General features: G+C 33.7%; 1 protein-coding gene across 2 annotated transcripts in view; it reads left to right on the forward strand.

Annotated features, from left to right (window-relative positions):
- Psmd14 (proteasome (prosome, macropain) 26S subunit, non-ATPase, 14) overlaps positions 1-23,212 on the forward strand; it is an 89,565-nt gene extending 66,353 nt beyond the window's left edge. For both annotated transcript variants that reach the window (XM_013030401.1, XM_013030409.1), the window contains exons 8-12: positions 1,266-1,373; positions 6,361-6,435; positions 9,896-10,021; positions 20,425-20,487; positions 22,800-23,212. In XM_013030401.1, the coding sequence (XP_012885855.1) occupies positions 1,266-1,373; positions 6,361-6,435; positions 9,896-10,021; positions 20,425-20,487; positions 22,800-22,898 (471 nt within the window). In that variant the 3' untranslated portion in view covers positions 22,899-23,212. The remainder of the gene's footprint in view (positions 1-1,265; positions 1,374-6,360; positions 6,436-9,895; positions 10,022-20,424; positions 20,488-22,799) is intronic.
- The last annotated feature ends 612 nt before the right edge of the window (positions 23,213-23,824 follow it).

Consider the following 23,824-nt stretch of genomic DNA (forward strand, 5'->3'; position numbering starts at 1 on the left):
TTCTCTAATGTTCTGAATGTGTTCATTCTTTTCCTTATAACTGTAATATTTGAGCATTTCCTAGAAGTATTGTTTGAAGAGTGGTTTTTCTTTATCTTACTTATTGGTATATAACATGTAAAAATTCTTAAAACAGATTTTTAGTTTTTGTTACATTTCATTTGGCTAAACCTGAAATAAATGCAATTTTCATCTATCTCAGTAAAGCTCTTAATTGTACAAATGAGAACATATCTAGTTGATAACAACTGTTGGCAAATCTCAGTTCATACTTTACATAGACTTTTCAGATAATTTTAAAATACTATATTAACTTACTGTAAGACTGTTTTATCTGACTGATATATTGAAGTAAATTCCTAAAAAGGCAATCTATCTTGAAGTTACTTGATTTTACCTAAAACGTCCCAATAGTTAAAATCATTTAACAATTTTTTTTCAAATCTATGATAAGGGACACAAACACATTAGCAAAAGGATAATGAATAGTATGTGTGTGGTTCTTGTTAATTTCTTAATGTGTAAAAGCTAGCAGATTATATCATATAAGAATTTGAAGTTTTTCTATATAGAAAAAAAGATACCTATTTTTTTGTTTTGTTTTTTGTTTTTTTTACTATAAACTTGTGGTATCATTGTATACGATTCTCTTGGCTTAAAGCTGGATGACCTTGGTTTCCCTACATTGTGCTTCCCATACTTTGCAGTGGCTTGTATAAAACCATCAGACAAGGTATAAAATCTCTCGTAGTTACAAGAAGTAAAAGGTATCTGACTAGTAGAGAACACATGGACAAGTGACTTGCTGGCAATAATTTTGTTGTCATTTCAAGTACTATGGTGGTGTAATTGATGTGACAGGACTGGGCTTTAAATGTAGTCCCTTAGCTTGTGCTCACTTTCAGTTTTAGTTTCTCTGTCATTCATTTTGACTAGGTAAAATTTAGGTGACAAACATGCACACAAATGAACGCTGTTTGGTGTAAGTTTAATATTGACGTGTTTTAATAATAAAGATGCAAAGATAGTATTTTTCTTTAATGCAATGAAAATTGCAATAATTGGTGTCACCTTACATTACAAGATAGAGGGTGGTGTGCTGATGGCACAATCAGCAGGAGATTCTTTTTTATTAATATTATAATTAAATGATTTTCTGGAAAGAGGCCAGAAACAGATGCAAGTTGATCATGCCTTGTCCAGTGTTTCTTGGCATTATTGCTTGTTTTCTTAAAAAGAATTGATTTGACACATTGTTTTTACAGGTTGTTATTGATGCCTTCAGATTGATCAATGCTAATATGATGGTCTTAGGACATGAACCAAGACAAACAACTTCAAATCTGGGTCACTTAAACAAGCCATCTATCCAGGTAATGGCTATATTTGATAACACATTCTATGTTACATTACTTGATAGTTATTTTCACATGCCATGCACTGTGGCTTACTACTACTCAGGAGGCTGAGATCTGGGTATTGATGTTTGAAGTCAGCCCATGCAGATAAATCTTCTGAGAGTCTTATCTCCAGCTAACCAGCAAAAAGCCAGAATAGGGATGCAGATCAAGTGGTAGAGTACCAGCTTTTAGCAGAAAAAAAAAAAACCATGATTGTATAAAGCGCTGAGTTGAAGACCCCACACACAAACAAGAGATGTAATTATTAGCATTTTAATTTGTTTGCATTTTTTGTTTGTTTAAAAATAGAATTTTAGGAAGTGTCACTGTGGCTCAAAGTGGTAGAGTGTTAACCTTGAGCAAAAAGAGTTCAGAGACAGCTCCCATGCCCTTAGTTCAAGCCCCATGACCAACAAATGAAAGGAAGGAAGGAAGAAAGGAAGGGAGAGGGGGAAGAAAGGAAGGATTTGCTATAATCTTAGCTATTTCGGAAGCTAAAAAATTGAGTGTAAGCCAGACCTGACCAGCAGAACATAACTTCATTCCAATTAAAAAAAGAAAAAAGATTATTGGAAAAGTTAGATTTGCTCATATATAGGTCAGTTTTCTATAAGTCAGTTTTAGTAGTCATTGCATTTTCCTACTGTATTTTCAGGACACCCTTTTAGGAGCATAGGGCAGACAACCCTTATCTTGAGAGAAGTTTCATGTGGTTAATATTTGTAGAGTAAAGGAGCTTCAAGTAGAAGGCATTGGCTATCATCATTAATTAGGTCATAGACATTTCTCATAGTGGAAAATAATGGGAAAACTAATAGACATTTTAAGAGGCTCTTTAAAACAATTTCTAGGTAATACTTAAATTTTCTATCTTTTTTGTTTAATACCCACTATTAAGGTAATTCCTGTGAAGTATAAATTACTTTTTGAGGAGGATTTATCTCATTTTATCTAATGTTAATCAATGTTATCAGAGTTATTGGTGCTTAAATACTTACTATCCTCTGGAGTGATGAATGTTTTCTTGGTATTATTCACATGCCTCATTGTTTTAATACAAATCTTCATTGTCTACAAAAATTATATTAAATGTGTCATAGTCTGTGTCTGTATAAGTAATTATTTCTCTAAAGATTAATTAATAGAACAAAAATAACATGTTTGGTTAAATAGAACACACAAGACAAACACATTATAGTAGCTATTGCTTTTCTTCCTGAGAACCCATGCTTTGCCATAAAGTTCTCTTTGGGGAATTGTGGCTTTGACAGTTAACTATGGTTAAGTTTGGTTATACTTCGGTAACTTTATACTTTTAAACACTTAATTTTGTAGCAGTCACTCATCCAAAAATCTTCCTGAAAGTGAAGTATACTTTTTAAAGGATTGAGATGGTTTGCTTTTGAAATAAATATTTTTATCTTCAGAGAAAACTGAAAAGTATAATGAGTATTAAATAACTACCTGTGGTTTTGATTGGGCACAGACAAGCCTGTACTTGTATGTTCCAAGAGAATATATTATTGGACCTGTTTAACCTGTGATAATGACCTTTCTTATAAACCCCCATAGCACCATACTGCTTCATTATTTTTTGCAAAAGGTTAAGTAGCATCTCAATCTAGAATCATTGTGATTACTGCATGATATATTTCTGCCAGAAAATTTTACTAATTGCAAATCAACAGCCACCTGTTGAAGATTTTTTTAATGAAAATAGTGCTCTTTTATTTTAAAATTGAGTATGATTTATGTTAAAGTCTGTATGTTTCTGTATTCATCCATTTTATGCTATTTAATCTTACCTTCTAACATCTTATAATTCAAAATGGACCTTAGGAAGTAGGTACTAAACCTAAGCTAAATTTCTATGTATGTAACAAATACAGCATCATTATTTTTCCTGTCATTTTAATTTGTTTTGCCTTCCAATTAGAATCTGTAAATATATTTATTTCACAGTTTATATAGCGCCCATCAGAATGACATGTATCTGGGTGCTTTACAGTTTTAAGACAATTTCAGTACTAAACCATACAAATGAGATCAAGCCAAAACGTCAGAACAAAGTCACACCTCAGAATACTTTGTTTTGTTTTGTTTTGTTTTAAGAAGCTAGAAAGGCAGCAACCCAGAAGGGCCTGAAATGAATGGCAGTACCCACAACAGACTTTTAATGTAAATGTTTGCCGGATCTCTAACTTACAGATTAGAAGTCCTTGCCTTTTTTGAAGGAAAGTTAAACCTTCGGAGGGAATCTGCTCCCAAGCTATCTTTCAAATACTAGTTATAGAAGTCTGATAGCAGCCAGAGGCTCCATGTGCTGGTGATTACTAATAATTTTCAAACAAACATCATTTTTTACTATAAATAATGCCTGTGTATTTTTACAAGATGTTACTATTTTTTACTTCTGAATGGTAGAATTATGGATTTTTTTCTTTTTTCTTTCCTATCCATATTTCTTAAGGTTTATACAGTGAAACATGATATTGTTTCAAGCACTAATGGTAATGTTCAAGTTCTAATAGACAAACTTTGTTTTCACTTCCATGTTTTCTATTTAAAAATTCAATATTCCTGACAGAGAGGGAAAAGTATAATGCCTAAACAGTACTGTAGGCTTCTATATTAATATGTGACACTTAATGTTATTGTATACTTGGAATATATGACAGTTATATCAAATGTTTAGAATTGAGAATAAGTAGTAACTCATTTTTAAAAACAGTCTCATTGAAAACTGTTCATGACATTTTAGATTAAGTAAATATTGATGCATAAATGCTTGTGCTAGGGCCTTGAGCCTATGTTGTAGAGTAATGTTAATAATTATTAAATGTGTAAGTAGCTAAAGCAATTGCATAGGAACTATTTCACCTATTTTGTAAATGAAGCAGCTGAGACTCAAGTTGAATTATTCAAACTATTCCTTAGCTAATGAGGAGACTGAGATCTGAGGGACAGTGGCTCAAGTGGTAGAAGTGATAGCCTTGAGCAAAAAAACAAAATCAAGAACAGCACCCAGCCCCTAAGGTCAAGCCCCAGGACTGACAAACACAAAAAAAATTAACTTTGGTATAAATAACATGGCTATGGTTCCAAAAGGTACAGTAGGTTATTTAATAAAATTTCTCTACTGTTGCCTTCTACAGCTCAGTTCTCCACTCTAAAGGGACTCCAAAAAATATTTTTTATTTCTTTTCAGAGTTTTTCTATTTATATATAGAAAGTCTCATTTTAGATTTAATGGATATCACTTTTTCTCATCTTCCCATTTTAATGTAAAATAGTTTAAGACAAGGCAATTTATCTATGTATCTAGATGTAATGTTTTAAACCTAACAAGAATGTAAGAATAATGTAAATAGTTTTATCGTAAGTAAACCAGCTATGTGCAGTTCTCCTCCTGCAAGAGACCAAAAAGCTCTGGATCAGTTTGTTTATGATCTGTGATGAATGCATTAGGGGTACATAGTAGGTGAGTTAGTAACACTGTGTGACAGCTTGAGTGTAACTATTTAAACTTACACTTGTTTTATCAGCCAATGTTAACTACAGTATTTTATGGGACATTTGTATAGCAGACATCAGAAATATAATAATGGATTATCACAGTACATATAATATCTAAAATACTTTAGTACTTACAAGTCTTTTAAAGAAATTATTTTCTTTTGATGAAAATCCTTAAAATGTATAGACTTAATCCAAGAAAGAATTTACTTACATGTAACATAGCATGTTCGAAAGAACTTGGGCTGTGGAATTAGAATGACCTAGGTTCAAACTCTGTATTTTGCTAGATAAAGTTGGGACAAAGACAAAGATTGTTTCATATTTTCTTTGTCATAATACAGATAGAACCAACCTACTGAAGATTGTCTTGAGAATCAGAAGATGTGATGTGTAAAGCAGATGTTAGTTGTTCATTAAATGTTCACTTCCTTTCCCCTTCTTTTTGTCTCTTAGCACCTTAAGACCTGCACAGTAAAAATCCTGTATTTTGATTAGCTTTGCCCTGAATTCATGACAGTTATTCCCCACTCCCTTTTCGTTTTTCATACTTGATAAAGAAAAAAAAATGTTTCTAAGTTGCTCTGTTTTCATACCTTACTAGGCTGATTGAGCTTTTTAGGTCCTTCAGACTACTATTTTGAACCATAGTTGAATTCCTGTTGCTAATGCTAGGTCCTCGGTCAGTTGTGAATTGATTCCAGTACACCCGGGGTTAGTGTTTTTTATGTTTTTTTTTTTAAATGAAGCCATGTCATTAGCATAAATTTTTATTATGATTAGTCTTCGAGATAGTGTAGCGAAAGAAATTCTGTTTAGTGAGATTCACATTACACTAGAAGAGAATATGTGTTAAATACAGTAAATAATAAATTTCACATTGTTAATTTGGAAATGTGCCTATACACAATTATTTGAATCACTCAAAATTGAGTTAAGAAAAAGGAAACCCCAGATTCATGTGGGTTAAGAAACAAGTGCATTATTATAGTGTTCTTAAACTTTTGAAATACCAAAGGACCCTCTAAATATCAGAAAATCAGACATAATTATGATGAACCCATACCTGGCTTCTGACTCTTAAGCAAGGCTACTGAAACTGTTGAATTTGTTAGGCTCTATAACATGTTGTTTTTTTGTTTGTTTTTGTTGGTGTTGAGGAATCGAACCCAGGGCCTCATTCATGCAAGGCAAGCACTCTACCACTGAGCCACCTTCCCAGCCCTATAACATGTTTTGAAAAAAATGTGTCACTCATTATTTTAAATTTTCCTTTAAACTTGTAGCAGAGAAAAAAAAAGTTTTAATTTAATTTGAATTCAGGATACAATGCCCTCTTTAAAATGTGATAAAAGTATTGTGTATAATACATGTCAACAGTTTCAAACATTTATATGTTACTACATAAAAATATTACTTTATTCTTTTTAAATTATTTATATAGGCATTAATTCATGGATTAAACAGACATTATTATTCCATCACAATTAATTATCGGAAAAATGAACTGGAACAGAAGGTAAGTTTAAATTTTTATCATAGAAAATAATATTTTTCAAACTGCTTAAACTAGTAGTTGTTGTCCATAACTGTAACATAAAGAAAAGAACATTTTATTTAAAGATGTATTTTCTCTTAGTAGTAGGTGCTAAGGTTGGAAATCAAATGTTCATCTTTGTTTTATGATAAAGTATAAAAGTATTTTTCTGTGGTTTTCTGATTAACTATAGCTTCTCAAATTTCATAAGAATAATATAAATTTTAATTATATAGTACTTTTCTTTGGCAGAATGGGGAGCAATACACGTCCTGGTGTTTGATCTCAGGGTCTAGACGCTATCCCTGAGCTTTTTTTTCTTTTTGCTCAATGTTATGAATCTGCTTGAGTGAGTCCTAGCTCTCCCCCTTACCTCCCTTTTGGTGGCTAATTGGAGATAGAGTTTCATGGATTTTCCTAATTGGAACTAGCCTCGAACCACAATCTATGATTATAGGCAGGAGCCACTGGTGCCTGGCTGTATAGTTCTTATTGTAACTTAAGGAAAATAAAAATGAAACTGTTTATAGAATTTTTTTAAATAGGCAGATATGTATTTGACATTGACATTAGTTGAGAGAAAAACTATACTAGCAATAATCATAAAATAAGATACCGAAGAATACAAATCTATCAAGATGTTAGATATTTTTTAAAGTTATATTTGAAAATTCTTGGTATGAAAACAGACACAAATCTAATGTGAACATCTAAAAACTCAAAACTATAAACCAAAAGGGAGGCAATCACTATTACAATTAGTTATCTATTCAAGTTGCCTTTTGTATATCACTTAGGAAAAATTGTTTAATTTTTTTCTTTAAGGAAACTGAATTTACTATTAATAAGCAGTAAGTTTTGCTTGCTACATACACATTGAAGTATACAAGTGATAAGTATTGAGTAATAAATAAGAATGGTCTTATTTACTAGTTGAAACTGTTTCTCATAAAGGTGGCTTGGAGAGGATTTGGGTACATATGATGAGTGGGAAGCAAAGTAAGTTGGGCAGCCCATCCATACCTTCCAACTCTCAGCCAGATAACTTTCATATTTAATTCCAGTTATATATGGGGGAAACACGTGCTATAATAGGTAGTCTTTGAAAAGAAATAATTTTCCTTTTTATTTTAGATTTGATAAGTATTTTGAAAGGTCAAATACACCCATAAAGTCCCCTGAAGAATCTAGGTATTTGTGCACAGCAATGATCTAGAGGAAACCAGCTGTTTGCTCATGTTTACTTCTGCTGTGATTAATTTATTTTATTGTTTGAAATACCTTTTCAGCCTTTATTTTTATTTCTATGGAATAATTACAAGCTTTTAAAAAAATCACTGCAGCTAAGCACAGGTAGCTCACACTTGTAATCTTAACTACTCAGGAGACTGAGATATGAGGATCACAAACAAAGCCAGCCTGGGAAAGACAGTCCATGAACCTCTGTCTCCAATTGAAGTAGAGCTGTGGTTCACATGGTAGAGCACTAGCCTTGAACAAAAAAGCTGAAATTGGATTTATGTTACAAGATTTTTCCAGAGAATTTTTTAACACAATATTCTTGTCTTGGGAACTATGGTGGAACTTTTTTTGTTTTTTAAATGTGTGTACATATGTTGGTGTTCTGGGATTTGAACTTAGGGCCTGAACTTTTATGCTTAAGTCTAGAGCTCTACCACTTGAGCCACAACCCCTTTTCCAGCTTTTTGGTATTTAATTAGAGATAAGAGTCTATGGTCTTTCCTACCCAGGCTAGCTTTGAACAGCAATTTTCAGATCTTGGCCTCCTGAATAGTTAGGATTACAGGCATGAGTCATAGGCACCTGGCTAAAGGTAGAACATTTATCTTGAAAAGCTTCAAAGGCTTTTTATGAACCCTCTTTACAGTATTTTCCAACATAATATAAACATTGTACAATAAAAGCTACAAACTTCTAAACAAGTGGGATTGTTTTCTAAACTGAACTAATCTATAGAAGTTATGTTTCAGCTCCTCCTGGTTAAGTGATACCAGTTAAAATTTGCTTGTTCTCCTGGTGTTTGTGTCTGTGGAGTTGGGGATTGAACCCAGGATTCATATTGTGCATATGTGCATATGAAGCAAATACTATGTTACTGAGCTGTAACAACCCCTAAAGTATTCTGATGACACCAATAATCTTTCTGTAGCCACTATTTTTTGACATTCCATACTTGTTTCAGTTTTCAAAAAAAAAAAAAACAAATTCTTCAGTGATAGACCTTAATTGAAAACAATGTGTGTTATGAGACGTTAAGAAAAACTGTCTTAAAAATGCAAACTTGAAAGCCAGTGATGGTTCATGCCCATAATCCCACCACTTGAGTTCCAGGCTATCTTGGGCTACATAGCAAGATTTCTACCCCTGACTTCCCATGTGTGTACATGTACACATATATATGAGTCCAGTTTGAAAAATAGTGAGTTCAGGTATTCAATATCAGGATCACTAATACAGAGTCCAACCAAAGTTTTTAGTGTGATTATAAACTGGATTTATATCATTTACTCCCCAGCTTCATGGCCTTTTATTCTGATAACATAGAAAGTTTTTAACTTTTCAAATTATAGATAAAATATGAAAATTTTGAAGAAAAAATTGAGATTATCAATTTGTAGGTACACAAACTGAGATCGACAAAACCAGTTAATAAATAGGGCATTACCTCCTTGACATTCAAAACCTGACTGTATGAAAAATTATTAGACCTGTGTGTAATATAAACCAGATTAATAAATCTGTTATTTTTGCTTATGATTAATATAGACTCTGATGATCTTAAAAGAGAAGTCCCTGCCTTCTTGGCTTCTTTTTAGCAGGAGAGAAATGCACTAAACAAGAAAACAAAACTTTCAGGTGTTCATATACATTATAACAGTAATGCCAGGCACTGTTGGTAGTCTTAGCTACTCAGGAAGCTGAGATCGAAGGATTGCAGTTCAAAGCCAAGAGACTCTAATCTCCAATTAAACACTAGAAAAGCCAAAAGTGGAGCTGTGCCTCAAGCAGTAAAGTGCTAATCCTGAGCAAAAAAAAGTCAGGGACAGTGCCCAAGCCGAGTTCAAGTCCTAGGATCAGCACAAAAAACATAGTAATATAAGGAATCTTTGCTTAAGATAATGTGGGGTGGCCTTTTTAGATAGTGTAATTAGGGAAGGAATCTATCTCTAAGGAAAAGAGGAAAATAAGTCATACAGAATTAGAATACTCTTCTAGAAAGGATAGCAAAGGGAAGAAAGGCCATGGAATTGGAGCACATCTGAGATTACATAATTTAGAAGAATCTAATTAGGATTTATTTAAATTACTAAAGTTAAATTTAATACTTAAGTTTTTCTGTGTGATTTTTTTTGGTAATATCCTTTTCTCAAGGGAATTTTTCTAAGCTAAGAAAGTAATTACTTTTTGTTTATATTTTTAGATGTTGCTAAATTTGCATAAGAAGAGTTGGATGGAAGGTTTGACACTTCAGGACTACAGTGAACATTGTAAACACAATGAATCAGTGGTAAAAGAGATGCTAGAATTAGCTAAGAATTACAATAAGGTAAAACAATTTTTGGATTGTATGTTAGATGTCAAACAAATGTGTATTGTCATTAAAAATAGAGAAACCTGCTTTGTAGATTAAATAGTAAATATTTGCTTTATAGGTCAACTAGTCTCATAAATGCCGTGTGCAAAAGCAGCCATCAACAATATATAAATAAATAAAATGGTATGTTCTATTAAAATAGATAGCTGGCCAGATTTGGCCCATGGGATGTAGTTTGCCAATTTGTATAGACCATGTAATGTCATTAGTTGAATGTTTGAAATCTTCTCATTAATTCAGAGAGTTTTTCTTACAAAGGAAAGAGAGGAAGAAGATGTAGACAATTGCAACACTATTTAATATTTGCTACATGTAATTTATGGACTTTCCTATTTTCCATGTAATATTGAAAATCTACTCTGGTGCAAGGCACCAGAGATATGATAAAAAGCAAGAAAGGAAAAGTCCTTATTAGAGAGCTTACTTTCTTTAAAGAAAAGAAACCTAAGTAAGCATAATGCATTGTGCTATGAGAAAATAATATATAATAAATAAAGATAATATAAAAAAGTAACTAAAGAGACTCTAGTTACTTCGTATGTGAACATTTAAGAAGTTGTACAATGCAAAACCTCCTGAAAATGTTTATTGTATGCTAAAATATATATGTCCATAATATTTTCTCATAATTTTATATTCTTTTACAACGCTGAAATTAAGAAAATAGGGCTGGGAAGTTGGTTCAGTGGTAGAGTGCTTGCCTTGCATGCAGGAGGCCCAGGATTTTGATTCCTCAGCACTACATAAGCAGAAAAAAGCTGGAAGTAGAGTTGTGGCTTAAGTGGTAGAGCACTAGCCTTGAGCTGAAGAGCTCAGGGACAGTGCCTAGGCCCAGAGTTCAGCCCCCACAACTGACAAAAAAAAAAAGAAAAAGAAATTAAGAAAATGCTTGAGACCAGGCACTGATGGCTCATGCCTATAATCCTAGCTACTTAGGAGGCTGAGACCAGAGGATCATGGTTTGAAGCCAGCCTGAGTAGGAAAAGTGTGAGATTCTTATCTCCATTTAACTACCCCCAAACTGGAAGTGGAGCTGTTGTTCAAAGTGGTAGCATGTTAGCCTTTACGAAAAGGAGCTCAGGACCTAGGCCCCAAAACAAAAACCTTGAGATTTTACTAAACGGTATCTTCCATGTTGTATTAACCAGTGCTACCATCATAAATTACCATAAACTAGTGGCTTGTAACAACAAAAATATATTCTCTTATGGTTCTGGAGGCTAAAAGGCTGAAACCAAGATGTTTGCAGGGCCTTGTTCCCTCTGAAGCTTGTAGGAGATGATCTTTCTCTTTTCTAGTTTCTAGTGATCCTAGGCAAACTTCAACTTTAGCAGTTGTAATCCCAGTGCTTAATCAAATGGAATTATAGCATATCTTACTGAGACATCATTCAGCACATAACATAGTTCTCAACTTTTTAGACCCATATCTACATTGAAAAAAATAAGCCAGGCACTGGTGGCTCATGCCTATAATCCTAGCTACTCAGGAAGCTGCAAGCGTTGCAAGCCCAGGAAAAAAGTCTGTGAGACTCTTACCTCAAATTAAATCACAGATAAACAGGAAGTGGTGCGTGTCAGATAGCAAGTTTAAGTCCAGGTCTTTGGGCAAAGAAAAACAAAAATTTGAAACAGTGATTATTATATGTAATAGATTTGTTTTACTCCATTTCAGTTGCACACATACATATATACACACATCCACGTATATATGTGTATATGTCTGTGTGTACATATATGTATGCACACTTGTATATACATGTCTATGCATATGTGTGTATATTTACATATTTACACACTGTAGTGTGTAAGAATTCTGAACTCAGAAGTAGAGAGTACAAAATTGTGGTTACCAGGTAGTTGGAGGAATAGGGGGAAAAGAGACAATACAGTATATCAAGTAACATTTAAGCTGGAATATCAGGAGATATTTTATATTGGAAGCATGATATGTTCAAAATTTGTCTTTAGAAAGCTATTTTACAACAGTATGGAAGGGATGCTAAAAGAGGAAGTTTGAGTGGGAGATTGTACTGAAGAAGAGTTTGTATTAAATGTCTAAGTTACTCTAATGGCAATGGGAATGAAGGTATCAGGCAAATAAACTGATTACGGAATCAAAGGTGAATTCAAGATTTCCTACCTAGGTGATGAGAAATGCATGAGTGCCATTAACTTTTCCAATTTAGGTAAAATAGAAGGTTAACTATTTTAAACAATCAATTAAAAATGTGAGATTAGCCAGGCATTAGTGGCTCACACTAATAATCCTAACTACTCAGGAGGCTAAGATCTGTGCTAGATGGTCAGGAAAGTCCATGAGACTCTTATCTCCAATAAACTATCCCCCAAAAAGTTTTGGCTTAAGGTATACAGTGTTACTTGCCTTGAGCAAAAGAAGATCAGGGACAGTGCCTGTGCCTTGAGTTCAAGCCCCAGAACTGGCGCGTGTGTGCATGTGTGCGCGCGCACACGCACACACACAAAGTAGTAGGAGACTAAAAGTAACACAAGAATTCATTATTCTGATGTCATAGTTAGGATTGATGTTGATTGTTGCAAGATTTATTTATTTTAAATGTTGCTGAAAGCTGCCTGGGGCCAATGGCTCATGCTTGTATTCCTAGATACATGGGAGACTGTATTCCTAGATACATGAGCCTGGCAGGAAAATTCAGGAGATCTATTCTCAGTGAAGATCTGGACTAAGAAGAACTACTGAGAAGTCTTAACACAGATGTCTAGGGCTCAGGTACAAACCTGGTCAGGAACTAAGACCCCCCCATCTCAAAAATTACCAACAGAAAATAAGGCTTGGAGACTTGGCTCAGTGATTGGAGCTCCTGTCTAGCAAATAGGAGGACCAGACTTCAAATTCGAGTACTGCCACATATATGTGTGTATAACATATACTGTATATCATATATAATACATTAGGTATGCAACAACATAGACTATATCATATGTTGTGATGTGTTATACGTGGCAATATGCAAGATGTTATATATAACATGCATGTGTATATTATATGTATAAAAATATAGCAACAAGTCTTTTGAGAGAATTAAGCTTTGAAATAAATTAATAGGCTCATTAAAACTAAATTCTAGCAGTTAGGTTTGGTTTTGAGGAGCATACCCTAGTTTATATATAGTATTTCAACTAGGAATTCCTCCTGGCACAAAGTGATAGGTAAATCATTTATCTTTCTAGTAATATTGTCATGCTGTTGAGCTTCTTTTATCATTTAACCTTGTATTTTATAAAGTTATAGTTATTGGTAGCAGACGGAAGGAATGGATTTTACTTCGCTATGTCATTACATATTTAAGTAAATTTGTATTGGTACTACTGCCAGGAAATAACCTATTTATGGTTACTGCTGCCTGTCCACAGAATTTTTCCTATTTTACAGTTTTAGAAAATCTCTGTAGTACTCAGAAACTTGTAAATTTGGTTTAAAAATGAAAACAATGTGTAAGCTATGATATGGAAGAATCCAAATTTAGGACTGTAATTCCCTGTATGATTGAAAAATGCAGTGGATTTTTTTAAAGTAATATTTGAACATGAAATGTCCATTTTTTAATTGGTTGGGGTTTAAATTGATGTAATTACTGTTAGGTGTCGGTCAAGTTCTAACATAAAAAGGTTAGAAAACAATTAAATTTTCAACTTAAGACTGAATTTCACATAGAAATTTTGCTTGATTATTACTCATTTGAACAACACCCACAACCCTGATTATTCCAACCTCCTAATTAAATTTTGATATTTTATTACATATTTGTAAATGAATTTACATGTGAAAAATGAATTGTAAAAGAGCATATTAGGAATAACAAAACTGTCTGATGCCAGTGGCTCACACCTGTATTCCTAGCTATTTGGGAAGCTGCAATCTGACAATTGTGGTTCAAAGTCAGCCCAGGCAGAATAGTCTATGACATTCTCATATCCAATTAACTACCTAGGGGCTGGGAAGTTGGCTCAGTGGTAGAGCGCTCGCCTTGCATGCTTAAGGCCCTGGGTTTGATTCCTCAGCACCACATAAGGAGGAAAAAAAAAGCTGGAAGTGGCGCTGTGGCTCAAGTGGTAGAGTGCTAGCCTTGAGTTGAAGAGCTGAGGGACAGCACCCAGGCCAAGAGTTCAGGCCCCACGACTGGACCCAATTAACTACCAAGAAGCTGGAAATGGAGCTGAGGCTCAAGGTGGTAGAGGGCTAGCTTTGAGCACAAAAGCTCAGAGATAGTGCCCAGACCCTGAGTTTATACCCAAGGGATCAGCATAAAGAAAATGAATAACAAAAATTTCTTTTCATGCATGTGGAATTTATCTGATTACATATAAAATATGTCTATTTACATTATAGAAAAATCTTGCTTTATACTAATTTTATGTAATTAGATAATAAAAACAAAAGATCTAAATATTGAGGAAAACAGGCCACATCTTCATTGTTATGAAAATGTCATTCAAGCTTAAAAGTCCTAGAAAATAAGCTAGAAACTTTCAGAGCTGTTAAATCAAGAATTCTGTAGATGGTAGAAATACCAGTAAGTTAGGCTAGAGGTAAGTTTTCATTGAGGCTAAATTGAGGGCTGAATATAGAACGACTCAAGTTATTGACTGCCTGTTTAGCCAGTGGAAGGCCCTGAGTTCAGACCCCAGTTCTTTTCTTTTGTGTCTGTACTGGTGCTTGAATTCTGGGTCTTGAAAGTTCTTTGGCTTTTTCTGCCTAGGACTGGCACTCTGTCACTAAGCCACACCTCTACGTGAGGCTTTTTTTGCTGGTGAGTTGGAGATGAGAATCTCTCAGGTTTGTCTACCTGAGCTGGCTTTGAACTTCGAGCCTCAGGTCTCAGCTTTCTGAGTATCTAGGATTATAGATGTGAGCCACCAGCATTCAGCTTGCATACAGCTTTTGAAACCTACATGTTGTCTTTTAAGAATTCATGGTGAGAAATAAAATTCCAGAAGAATTGACTTAAGAGAATTGACCTATAAGCTGCTTTTAGATATTAAAAAAACTACATAACAAGCCGGGAGCAGGTGGCTCACACCTGTAATCCTAGCTATTCAGGAGGCTGAGATCTGAGGATCACAGTTCAAAGCCAGCCCAAGCAGGAAAGTCCATGAGACTCTTATCTCCAATAAAGCACTAGAAAACCAGAAGTGGCACTGTGGCTCAAGTGGTAGAGCACTTGCCTTGAGCTGAAGAGCGCAGGGACAGCGCCCAGGCCCAGAGTTCAAGCCCATGACCGACAAAAAAAAAATTATATAACAGTATGCAAAAAAACAAATTTGCCATATTTTCTTCCCTTACATTTTTTGAAATAATAATCGCTTACATAATATGTTGGTAACATTGTTACTTCTAAGGTAAGAGATAGAGGAATTCTATGCTTAATATAATTCCTTCAGCCCTTTTTTTAAATCTAAGGTTATGTTATATTCACTCAAAACAACAATGGCTTGAATAATATAGAAAGTTTTATCTCTTATACTTTAAGAATAGTGAAACTTTGTGAAGTCATCAGAGACTCAGGTTCCTCTCGTTTTTCTGTTCTACTTTCCTTGTTATTGTTTTTCCATTTCATGACTCAAGGTGAATATTTATTAACTAACTGATAGTTTGCTTTTTAGATAAAGTCTTGGGCTAACTTCTTTGAATGGCCTAAACTATGTCCCTCCTACCATTGCCTCTGAGTAACGGATAATGAAGTATGCAGTCAGTCAGTCTGTTTCTTCCTTTTTGTAGTTCTGGGGATTGAAATTGGGTCTTGGGCATGCTAAGCAAGTACTCTACCACTTGAGCTAATATCCCCCTCTAGGTCACTTTGGAGATAGATTTTTTTCCAAAACTTTTTGCCCAGCCTGCCTTTTGATCCTCCTTTCTCTGCCTCCTGAGTAGCTGGAATGACACATAGGGACTACCACACTCAGCCTCACTTTGAACTTCTTAATTCTTTCCCTTCCAAAACTATACACACTCCCTTGGTTCTTCTAATTCTGAATACTACTCTCTACTGCCTTTTTTTATTTGTGTACTTTTCTTTTAAAATCCTTTTATGGTTTATCCCTGTTAGCAGCTTTGAAATTTCTTTTTTGCTTCCACTTAATATTTGCTCTCCACTGTCTCTGAGATCTTTCCACTTGCAGGTACTGAATTCTTCAAGTGTTTACTGTTCAAGAGTGAATATTGTTGTCTGCTTTGCTTTCTGTTTCAGAATAATTCTTCTAATCGTTTCATTGGACTCTACTATTCCTAAGTATCCTGTTTGTTTCAAAGCTTGGAGTTTTCCGGCTTCCTCTTCTGTGTTCTTCCATTGTGGATTCTGTGTTCTCTCATCCTGACTTTTTTTTTTCCAGACAATCTAGGTAGATTTACTGACTATATACTAATAGTTCTTTTTTGACACTTTTTCTTTTGTTTAGTTGATGTATGATAATTTGAGATTTACAGACAAGTAAAGCCCAAATGTGTATTCCTTGAGAGAATTGATGGAAGTAGGGCATCCCAGAAGAGAGCACTGAGATGGTTTACATGAAAATCTTGGCTGCATCACTGGGATGTTTAAAGAATTCAGCAAATTAATATTTTTTAAATATGTGTATATTTATGTTCAATTAATATTGATATAAGACAGCTTTAATGTTCTTATTCAAGCTCATAACTAGTTTCCTAATTGCTTTATATTTATTTTGCTTTCCTAAATATGTTTTGTTTCTTTTTTTTTTGGATCCGGTGGTGGGCCTGAACTCTGGGCCTGGGCGCTGTCCCTCAGCTCTTCAGCTCAAGGCTAGTGTTCTACCACTTGAGCCACAGTGCCACTTCCGGCTTTTTTTTTTCTGCTTATGTGGTGCTGAGGAATCAAACCCAGGGCCTCTTGCATGCAAGGCAAGCTCTCTACCACTGAGCCACCTTCCCAGTCCCCTAAATATGTTTTGTAAAAAGCAATTTCTTTAAACTTATTCTCTACTCCTGCAACTCAGTGTTATTTTCAATTATATATTCAATATGAAAAAGTCACAGGTAAAATACATTTTTGAAATTCACTAGCAGACAGAGGTTGTTTACTTGGTGAAAAATTAACATATGCCATGTTAACAAGTTTTTTTTCCCCTGTATTCCATAGCAACTTCCATATTGGTTAAGGACTGGGGGACAGGGCTCAAGTGCTTGGTTTATTGCTTGCATAGCACATCTGAGACCCTAAATTCAATCACCAGTTCTGCTGAGAAGTACTGTTTAAATGGAATCATGGCATGTTACAGAGGGAATAACAAATGACAATGGAAGCAAAAAGTGAAGGAGTCAGCCATATAGAATAAGAGGCACATTGTCAAAAGCAAAGGTTAGGAAATACAAAGCAAGTGTAAGATTAATTCTAAAGATATTCAGAAAATTGGAATTTGCGTGATGGAGATCCTTAATTTTAGTGAATGTCAAGGAACCAATTCATGTTTTGTAGAGAGTTAATAAAATGATGATGTTTGAGGTGCATATTTTCCATTTTAACCACTTGACCATCAGCAGGAAAAAAAAAGAAAATGAGATTAATGGGTTAGGAAAGGTTTTGTAGGATGGGGGTACATCTGAGGGGATTATGATCACATAACAGACCAAATTCCAAGAATTTCTTAGAATTGTGCAGACCGTGCATGATGGGATAGCCATCTGGGGGTCTTTGTTGATAAACTGTTAAAACATTTCTAGTGTGAATAGCCACAAACATTTTCAGTGCTTTTTTGTTGGTTGAGTAAACCGAAGAGCACGAATGCAAAAGCAAAATTTGAAGCCAAATCACAGAAGTTGCCATAAACACAGAAGTTCCCTAGTGAGGACACTGCCTGTGCCTGAGTTTCATGTGTTTCTGCTACTACCATTTCTTAATTTTTCCTGGTGACTAGCCAGATTAGAACTGTGAATGAAGACAAACTGGTTTTGCTCAGATATAGGTGAGATATAAATAACTTAGGTAGATGGAGATATTATTTAGGGGCTTGATGAGATGATCTGGTCTGTCTTAGAATGGAAGAGATGTGCTTACTCTTCTGTCATGGGGGTTTGCAACCTTAGTATATGCCTAAAATCTGCAGCTGCTCCTCATTTCCCAGATGGCATCCATGGCTGGGAGTACTTTTTACCATCTGCACTTCTCAAAGAGTTTGTGAACTCTCTTTTAATTATTGGGAATAGAAAAACTAATTGGTAAAGCGGCTAAATGATGTAAAAGATTTTTTTAAATTACAGCCTTTATATTCTTATCCTCACAAATAAGAATAGTGCTCTAAGTGCTTTTTGACCTTTGTCATCTTTGTCTGCCATCATTGATATTTCACTAATCCAGAATATGCTTTAATAGCTGTTTGTATGTGGATTAGTATTTTGAGCCAAATTCCAAAACTCTTGCCTCCTTCCAATACTGTAGTAAGTACTGTTGTTGGCATGGGCATAAAACAACTAACACTGAATGGGTACAGAGTACAAACTTATGTGAATTGTTCCATTCATCTAAAACATTTTTAAGTCAATTGAGGTTTTATGTCACAAGTAATTTAGAAAGATAAGATCTTAATGTATATCACTGTTTTCTGCTTATGTAGAAACACCTCAGTGAAAAATAGAAGAATCAATTTCCTAGTTAAAGAATACTTCCATAATTAACGGAGAATAACAGAATGACATTTGACACTGAAAAAGAACATATTCTTTGTCTAGGGAATTCTAGATTGGGAGTGTTTTGAACTTTTTATTTTTCCTTCTTTCAAGTTTATGAGTCATAATGAGTGTAATTGTTAATGATGTAAGGTAAATAAGTATCCCCTACTAACCATCAGAGGCAAAATTTATATTCCATCTTTTCTTTTTAGGTAGATTCTACTGGGGAAAATTCTCTAGATAGTTTGTCCATTTATAAAATTAGACACTTGCCATCTTTGCTCATTTTCAAGTTCTCTGTTTACAAAACTATTAAGAAGGTGTGAAATGCAGCCAAACTTCTCAGTTTATGGGAAATGTCTGATCATTGCATTCCCTACATGTTCATTGTTCACACATAAAGAAATTTGGCAGCTGTGAGATTATTAAGTTTAGAGTATCCAAATCTAATCCTCACTGGGATTTTGGTTCCTTTCTGCCATTACCATTTTACCTCTATTTGTAGCTATCTTTGTGGTAAATGCTGTAGTGAAATTTCTTGAGGTGATCATTAAGTTTCTCATTAACAGATGTTATAAATAAATCATAGACCATAAGTTCACCACATACAGGGTCCTATCATCAGGCAGCAGCATACTCAAATTGTTAGGAAAGTTTCGTAAGCTTAGAATCCTCGATAAACAGCGTTTTGTGTTCATGCTATTACTAAAAGAGAAGGGAAGTGGTGTTAGCTGATCTAAATGTAAATGGTTTTAAAATTGTGTTTGCCAGACTGGTTATAATCAGGAACTGAGATGTGGCTAATTAATTACGAGAACCCTAAATTCAAACCCTACTGCTACCAAAAAGAAAAGAAAAAAATGTATGGACACGAAAATAGTTACTATGTTGCTAGTTTGAGTTGATTTCATCATATTTGAGTTGGCTTTCGATGTTGAAAATGTGAAGTTACTCTTTCTTAATTATTTTTCTGAATATTTTCAGACATTTAAAAATATGAAAAGTAGCTAAGGGCTAGTGGCTCACCCTTGTAACCATCAGTTTTCAGGAGGATGAGATAGGATCACAGTTTGAAATCAGCCCAGGCAGGAAAGTCTGAGAGATTCTTTAACCAGCAAAAAGCCAGAAGTGGTGTGTTTCAAGAGGTAGAGTATCAGCTTTGAGCAAAAAAGCTAAAGGACAGCTAACAGGTTCTGATGAGGTCAAACCTCAGTAAAGTCACTAAATAAATAAAATAATTTAAATATAATGAGGTCAACATATGATTTGATAAGGGGGTCAAAAGTCAGCAACTTCCTTGAGCCTAAATGCTGTTGAATATGTATTAGATATACATAGGCTGGATTAACAAGAGAAAAGGAGACAATGACTTGGGAAGTTGGGAGAGAACTGCTATGAATGTAGGAAAAGGAGAGATCAGATCTAGTTACTTACCAAGGTGGCATAAGATGCTACCTCATTGTTCCATTCCCCTATCCTTCAATTCAATAATGGTTTGCAGTCTTTTCAACTAATGGTGGTAATGGTTTCCGTTAACCTAGAGATGAATAGAATTGCTTTTTGTTAAACTTCTTTGAATAAAAGGTTCTATAAGTAAAAATATGATCACCATTATTTTGGTGATTTTTTTCTTTTGTAATAATAGTAAGTTTAAAGTTTGAAACTATTGAAATTTTTGTTTTCATTCACAGGCTGTGGAAGAAGAAGATAAGATGACACCTGAACAGCTGGCAATAAAGAATGTTGGCAAGCAGGTGAGGAGACCTTAATTCCTTATATAGTCATATAATAATTTGCTCTTTCAGAGTTAAAACTTAAAACTCTTACACACTTAACTGTTAAGTAGCAGAGCTTATATAATGGTTTTTTAAATCTGTTCACTTATATTTTTCTTCTGTCATATAAATGCAATGCTAATTTTAATGGACACTGAATTTACTTGCTATCAAATTCTCTGTCTATTGAGAATAAGCCACAAATTTATACCTATAATATACTGTTCATAGTGAAAAGAGTTTACTAGAAATAAATTAGGAAACTTGTGTCCTGAGTTAATCTTATCAGAGACCAGGTAAGATAATAAGATAATGTATATGTAGTAGCTTTTTAAATGATACATTTTTATCAAGATGTAGGTAATGTACCTGAGAGAGCTTATTACTACTGGATTATACTGAGTGAAGAAGAGTTTTATGTATTTTTTTTACTTTTCTAAGATGAAATATATATTTTAGTCTTTATTATCTGGTGGTGGGAGGAAGATACCAACCAATTAAAGGAATCTACAGATTAATTAAGACTGTTTTTAAAGAATGTTGATTACATTTTTTTCTATTTCATGGAACATGGTTATCATATTGCTGATGTTGGCAGAATCTTGATATTTCAGATGCAAGACACTAAGCTGTCTTTGCTTTCAGCCATCCTACCATATGCTCTGATCCCATCACATCTCACAAGCTATGTAGGTTTGGGCCAGGACCATTCTTGGATGGGAAATCTCTAAGAATCACCCAGCTGCCACAAGAAGTAATGTAGATAACTGATAAATGAATTACCAATTCACTATAAAAACCAATTACTCCAGCAGAGTAGTAGGGGCAAAGGTCTGACTTTATCATATATTATAAATGAGGAAATCTACTTTCACTGCATTCTAAATATTATAATTCAAAAAGAAGTAAACCCTAACCCAAAGTGAAATGTAGTTATCTTAGTTTCTATCTTACATGATAGCAGCCTTGTTTCCTTCTTTTACTTATTTTAATCTAATAACTAACGTTAGATCACCAATTTTTGAGCTATACCCTTCATAGTATGCCCTGGTTGAATAAATTATTTCCTGAGGCTATCATTCATTGATTTAGATTTCACTGAACAGCAACAACATACAAGGAATAAATTAAAGTGAAACTGAAAATATATAATTGGCAAAATTTAATCATCAGAATCATTTTCTTTTTATGTAGTAACTCCCTGTTTAATCTACTGCATGACAAAATAAAACCTGTGTAAAACAGAATTGAATCAGTATCTTTTTCTCCTGTCATTCTTCCTAAGTACCTTCCACTTAAAATTAACTAAGCCTTATTTCCAACATAAAAAACCAATAATAACATTGTGGCTTAGCCCATTGCAATTATTTGCAGCATGTTGTATCTCCGTGCTGTTTAGAAAAATTTTTGTATTGAAATTGTAAGTTAGAAAAGCACAGCCAAAAAATAATTTCAGTGATAAACATTGGTTTGAATTTAGCAATCTTGGATAATTTAACAATATCAATAAGAAAATTATGTTTTAATGTTGTTCTCTATTATGTATAGTACACATCTTTTATTTCAAAGCTTTTAAATTCATCTCCAATACTTAATTCACCCTTAAACATGAGTCTAGGCAAGCATTTTAATTTAAATGTATTATTATTATGTAATTTTAAGTTTCATTTAACCTGCTCAAAAATGGGTTTGGTTAGGTTTAAGGGTTGCACCCCTGTAATTTTTATAGCTCCTTTTCCCAAACTTGCTGCATAAAACATTTTAATATTTTAGAGTAGATTCAATTGTGTTTAAATTTTCAACTACAGTGACTTTTATTCTGAGATTATTTTTATGAATCATTTAAAGCACTATTCCAAAGTATTAAAATCATAAAGAATAAGTATTTAAAATTTTACATTTACTCGTTACTTTTGTTTTATACAAAACACCCCTCAGGTATTTAAAATAGAAGGATAATACATACAAGTAATTGTATGTATACACATACATGCTTTTTAAAATGAGATGATTGTGAACTTTATAGAATTCCTTGTTACCTTTAACAAAAATCTCTGGTAAAGGTAAAGCTTTGTGTAAATCAATCTTTCATTGTGTAATCTATTATTTTATTAGTTATTTATAGCTTTAAAAACTCTTAAGAACATACTATTTCAGAAAAGTTAACTTGTGAAATTATAAAATTGAGTCTATTCATTCCATCAAGCTTTGGGAAAACACCTTAGGTAATTTATCTACAAGTAATACAATACTTTTTCCTTTGTCTTTTCTTACATTTTTTTTTCTTTCAGGATCCCAAACGTCATTTGGAAGAACATGTGGATGTACTTATGACTTCAAATATTGTCCAGTGTTTAGCAGCTATGTTGGATACGGTCGTATTTAAATAAAGCAACATGAAATGCTATTATTGATACTTTCAGTGTATATTCCTCTGTTGTTCTTAATGCTCAAAATCAAGGGACCTCTGAAGGTGTATTTGGTTCAATGTAAGACATCTGGCATCATTTGCAGCACTATAACACCGTTAGTTTTAGTTGTGCAATTACTTCTGTTTCTTTAGTCAGGGTCTTTGCAGATTCTAAACTTGTACAAGAATACATCAAAGTGGACAAATTTTGTTAAGATCTCATTTAATATTTGAAGAAATCAGCACAAATATATTTTGATTGTTGCTTACAAAATAAAGTACATTTACAATCCATGTCTCCTGAGGTCTTTTTGGCACTGGTTGGAATTGACAGAATAACATTTGACAGTGCTTTAGAAATCTCACACAAAGATATGGTTCCTTTTGCATTTTAAGGTCTCATAACACATAAAACATCAGTGTGATAACAAAACTTCACAAATGCAAAATGATTGCCATTAATGAGTGGCTACCTCATTAAGTGAATAACCCAGCAAAAAGTTGACATTTTATTAAGAAAATTCTCACAAGCTAGCATTGTACTCAGGATCCTAACATATTATACTCTTAGGATTTCAGAGGGATACATTTAAAAAGAAAAGGAGGGCACTTGTAATTTAGGCTTTATCATATTTTAAAGAGTACATTCAACCAGTAGATTTGAAAGTGTCTGAAATTGACTGCTGGGAACCACTAGATTTTCAACTAAGAATGTCATGGAGGTATATAATGTCTTCAAAGCAAAGTGAGAAAAGTAATCTGTGTTCATAGTACAATGATTTCATAAACAATTTTTCTCACATCTCTCCCAAATTAACCTAGAAGTACTGTTTTCTGAGAGAAATCCTTTGAATAATGCCAGTTTTCATAGAAGACTTCAAACCCTCAACCTTTTTCTAATTGTAA

Source organism: Dipodomys ordii, unplaced genomic scaffold, assembly GCF_000151885.1.
Source record: "Dipodomys ordii isolate 6190 unplaced genomic scaffold, Dord_2.0 Scaffold5, whole genome shotgun sequence".
Classification (NCBI taxonomy): Eukaryota; Metazoa; Chordata; class Mammalia; order Rodentia; family Heteromyidae; genus Dipodomys; species Dipodomys ordii.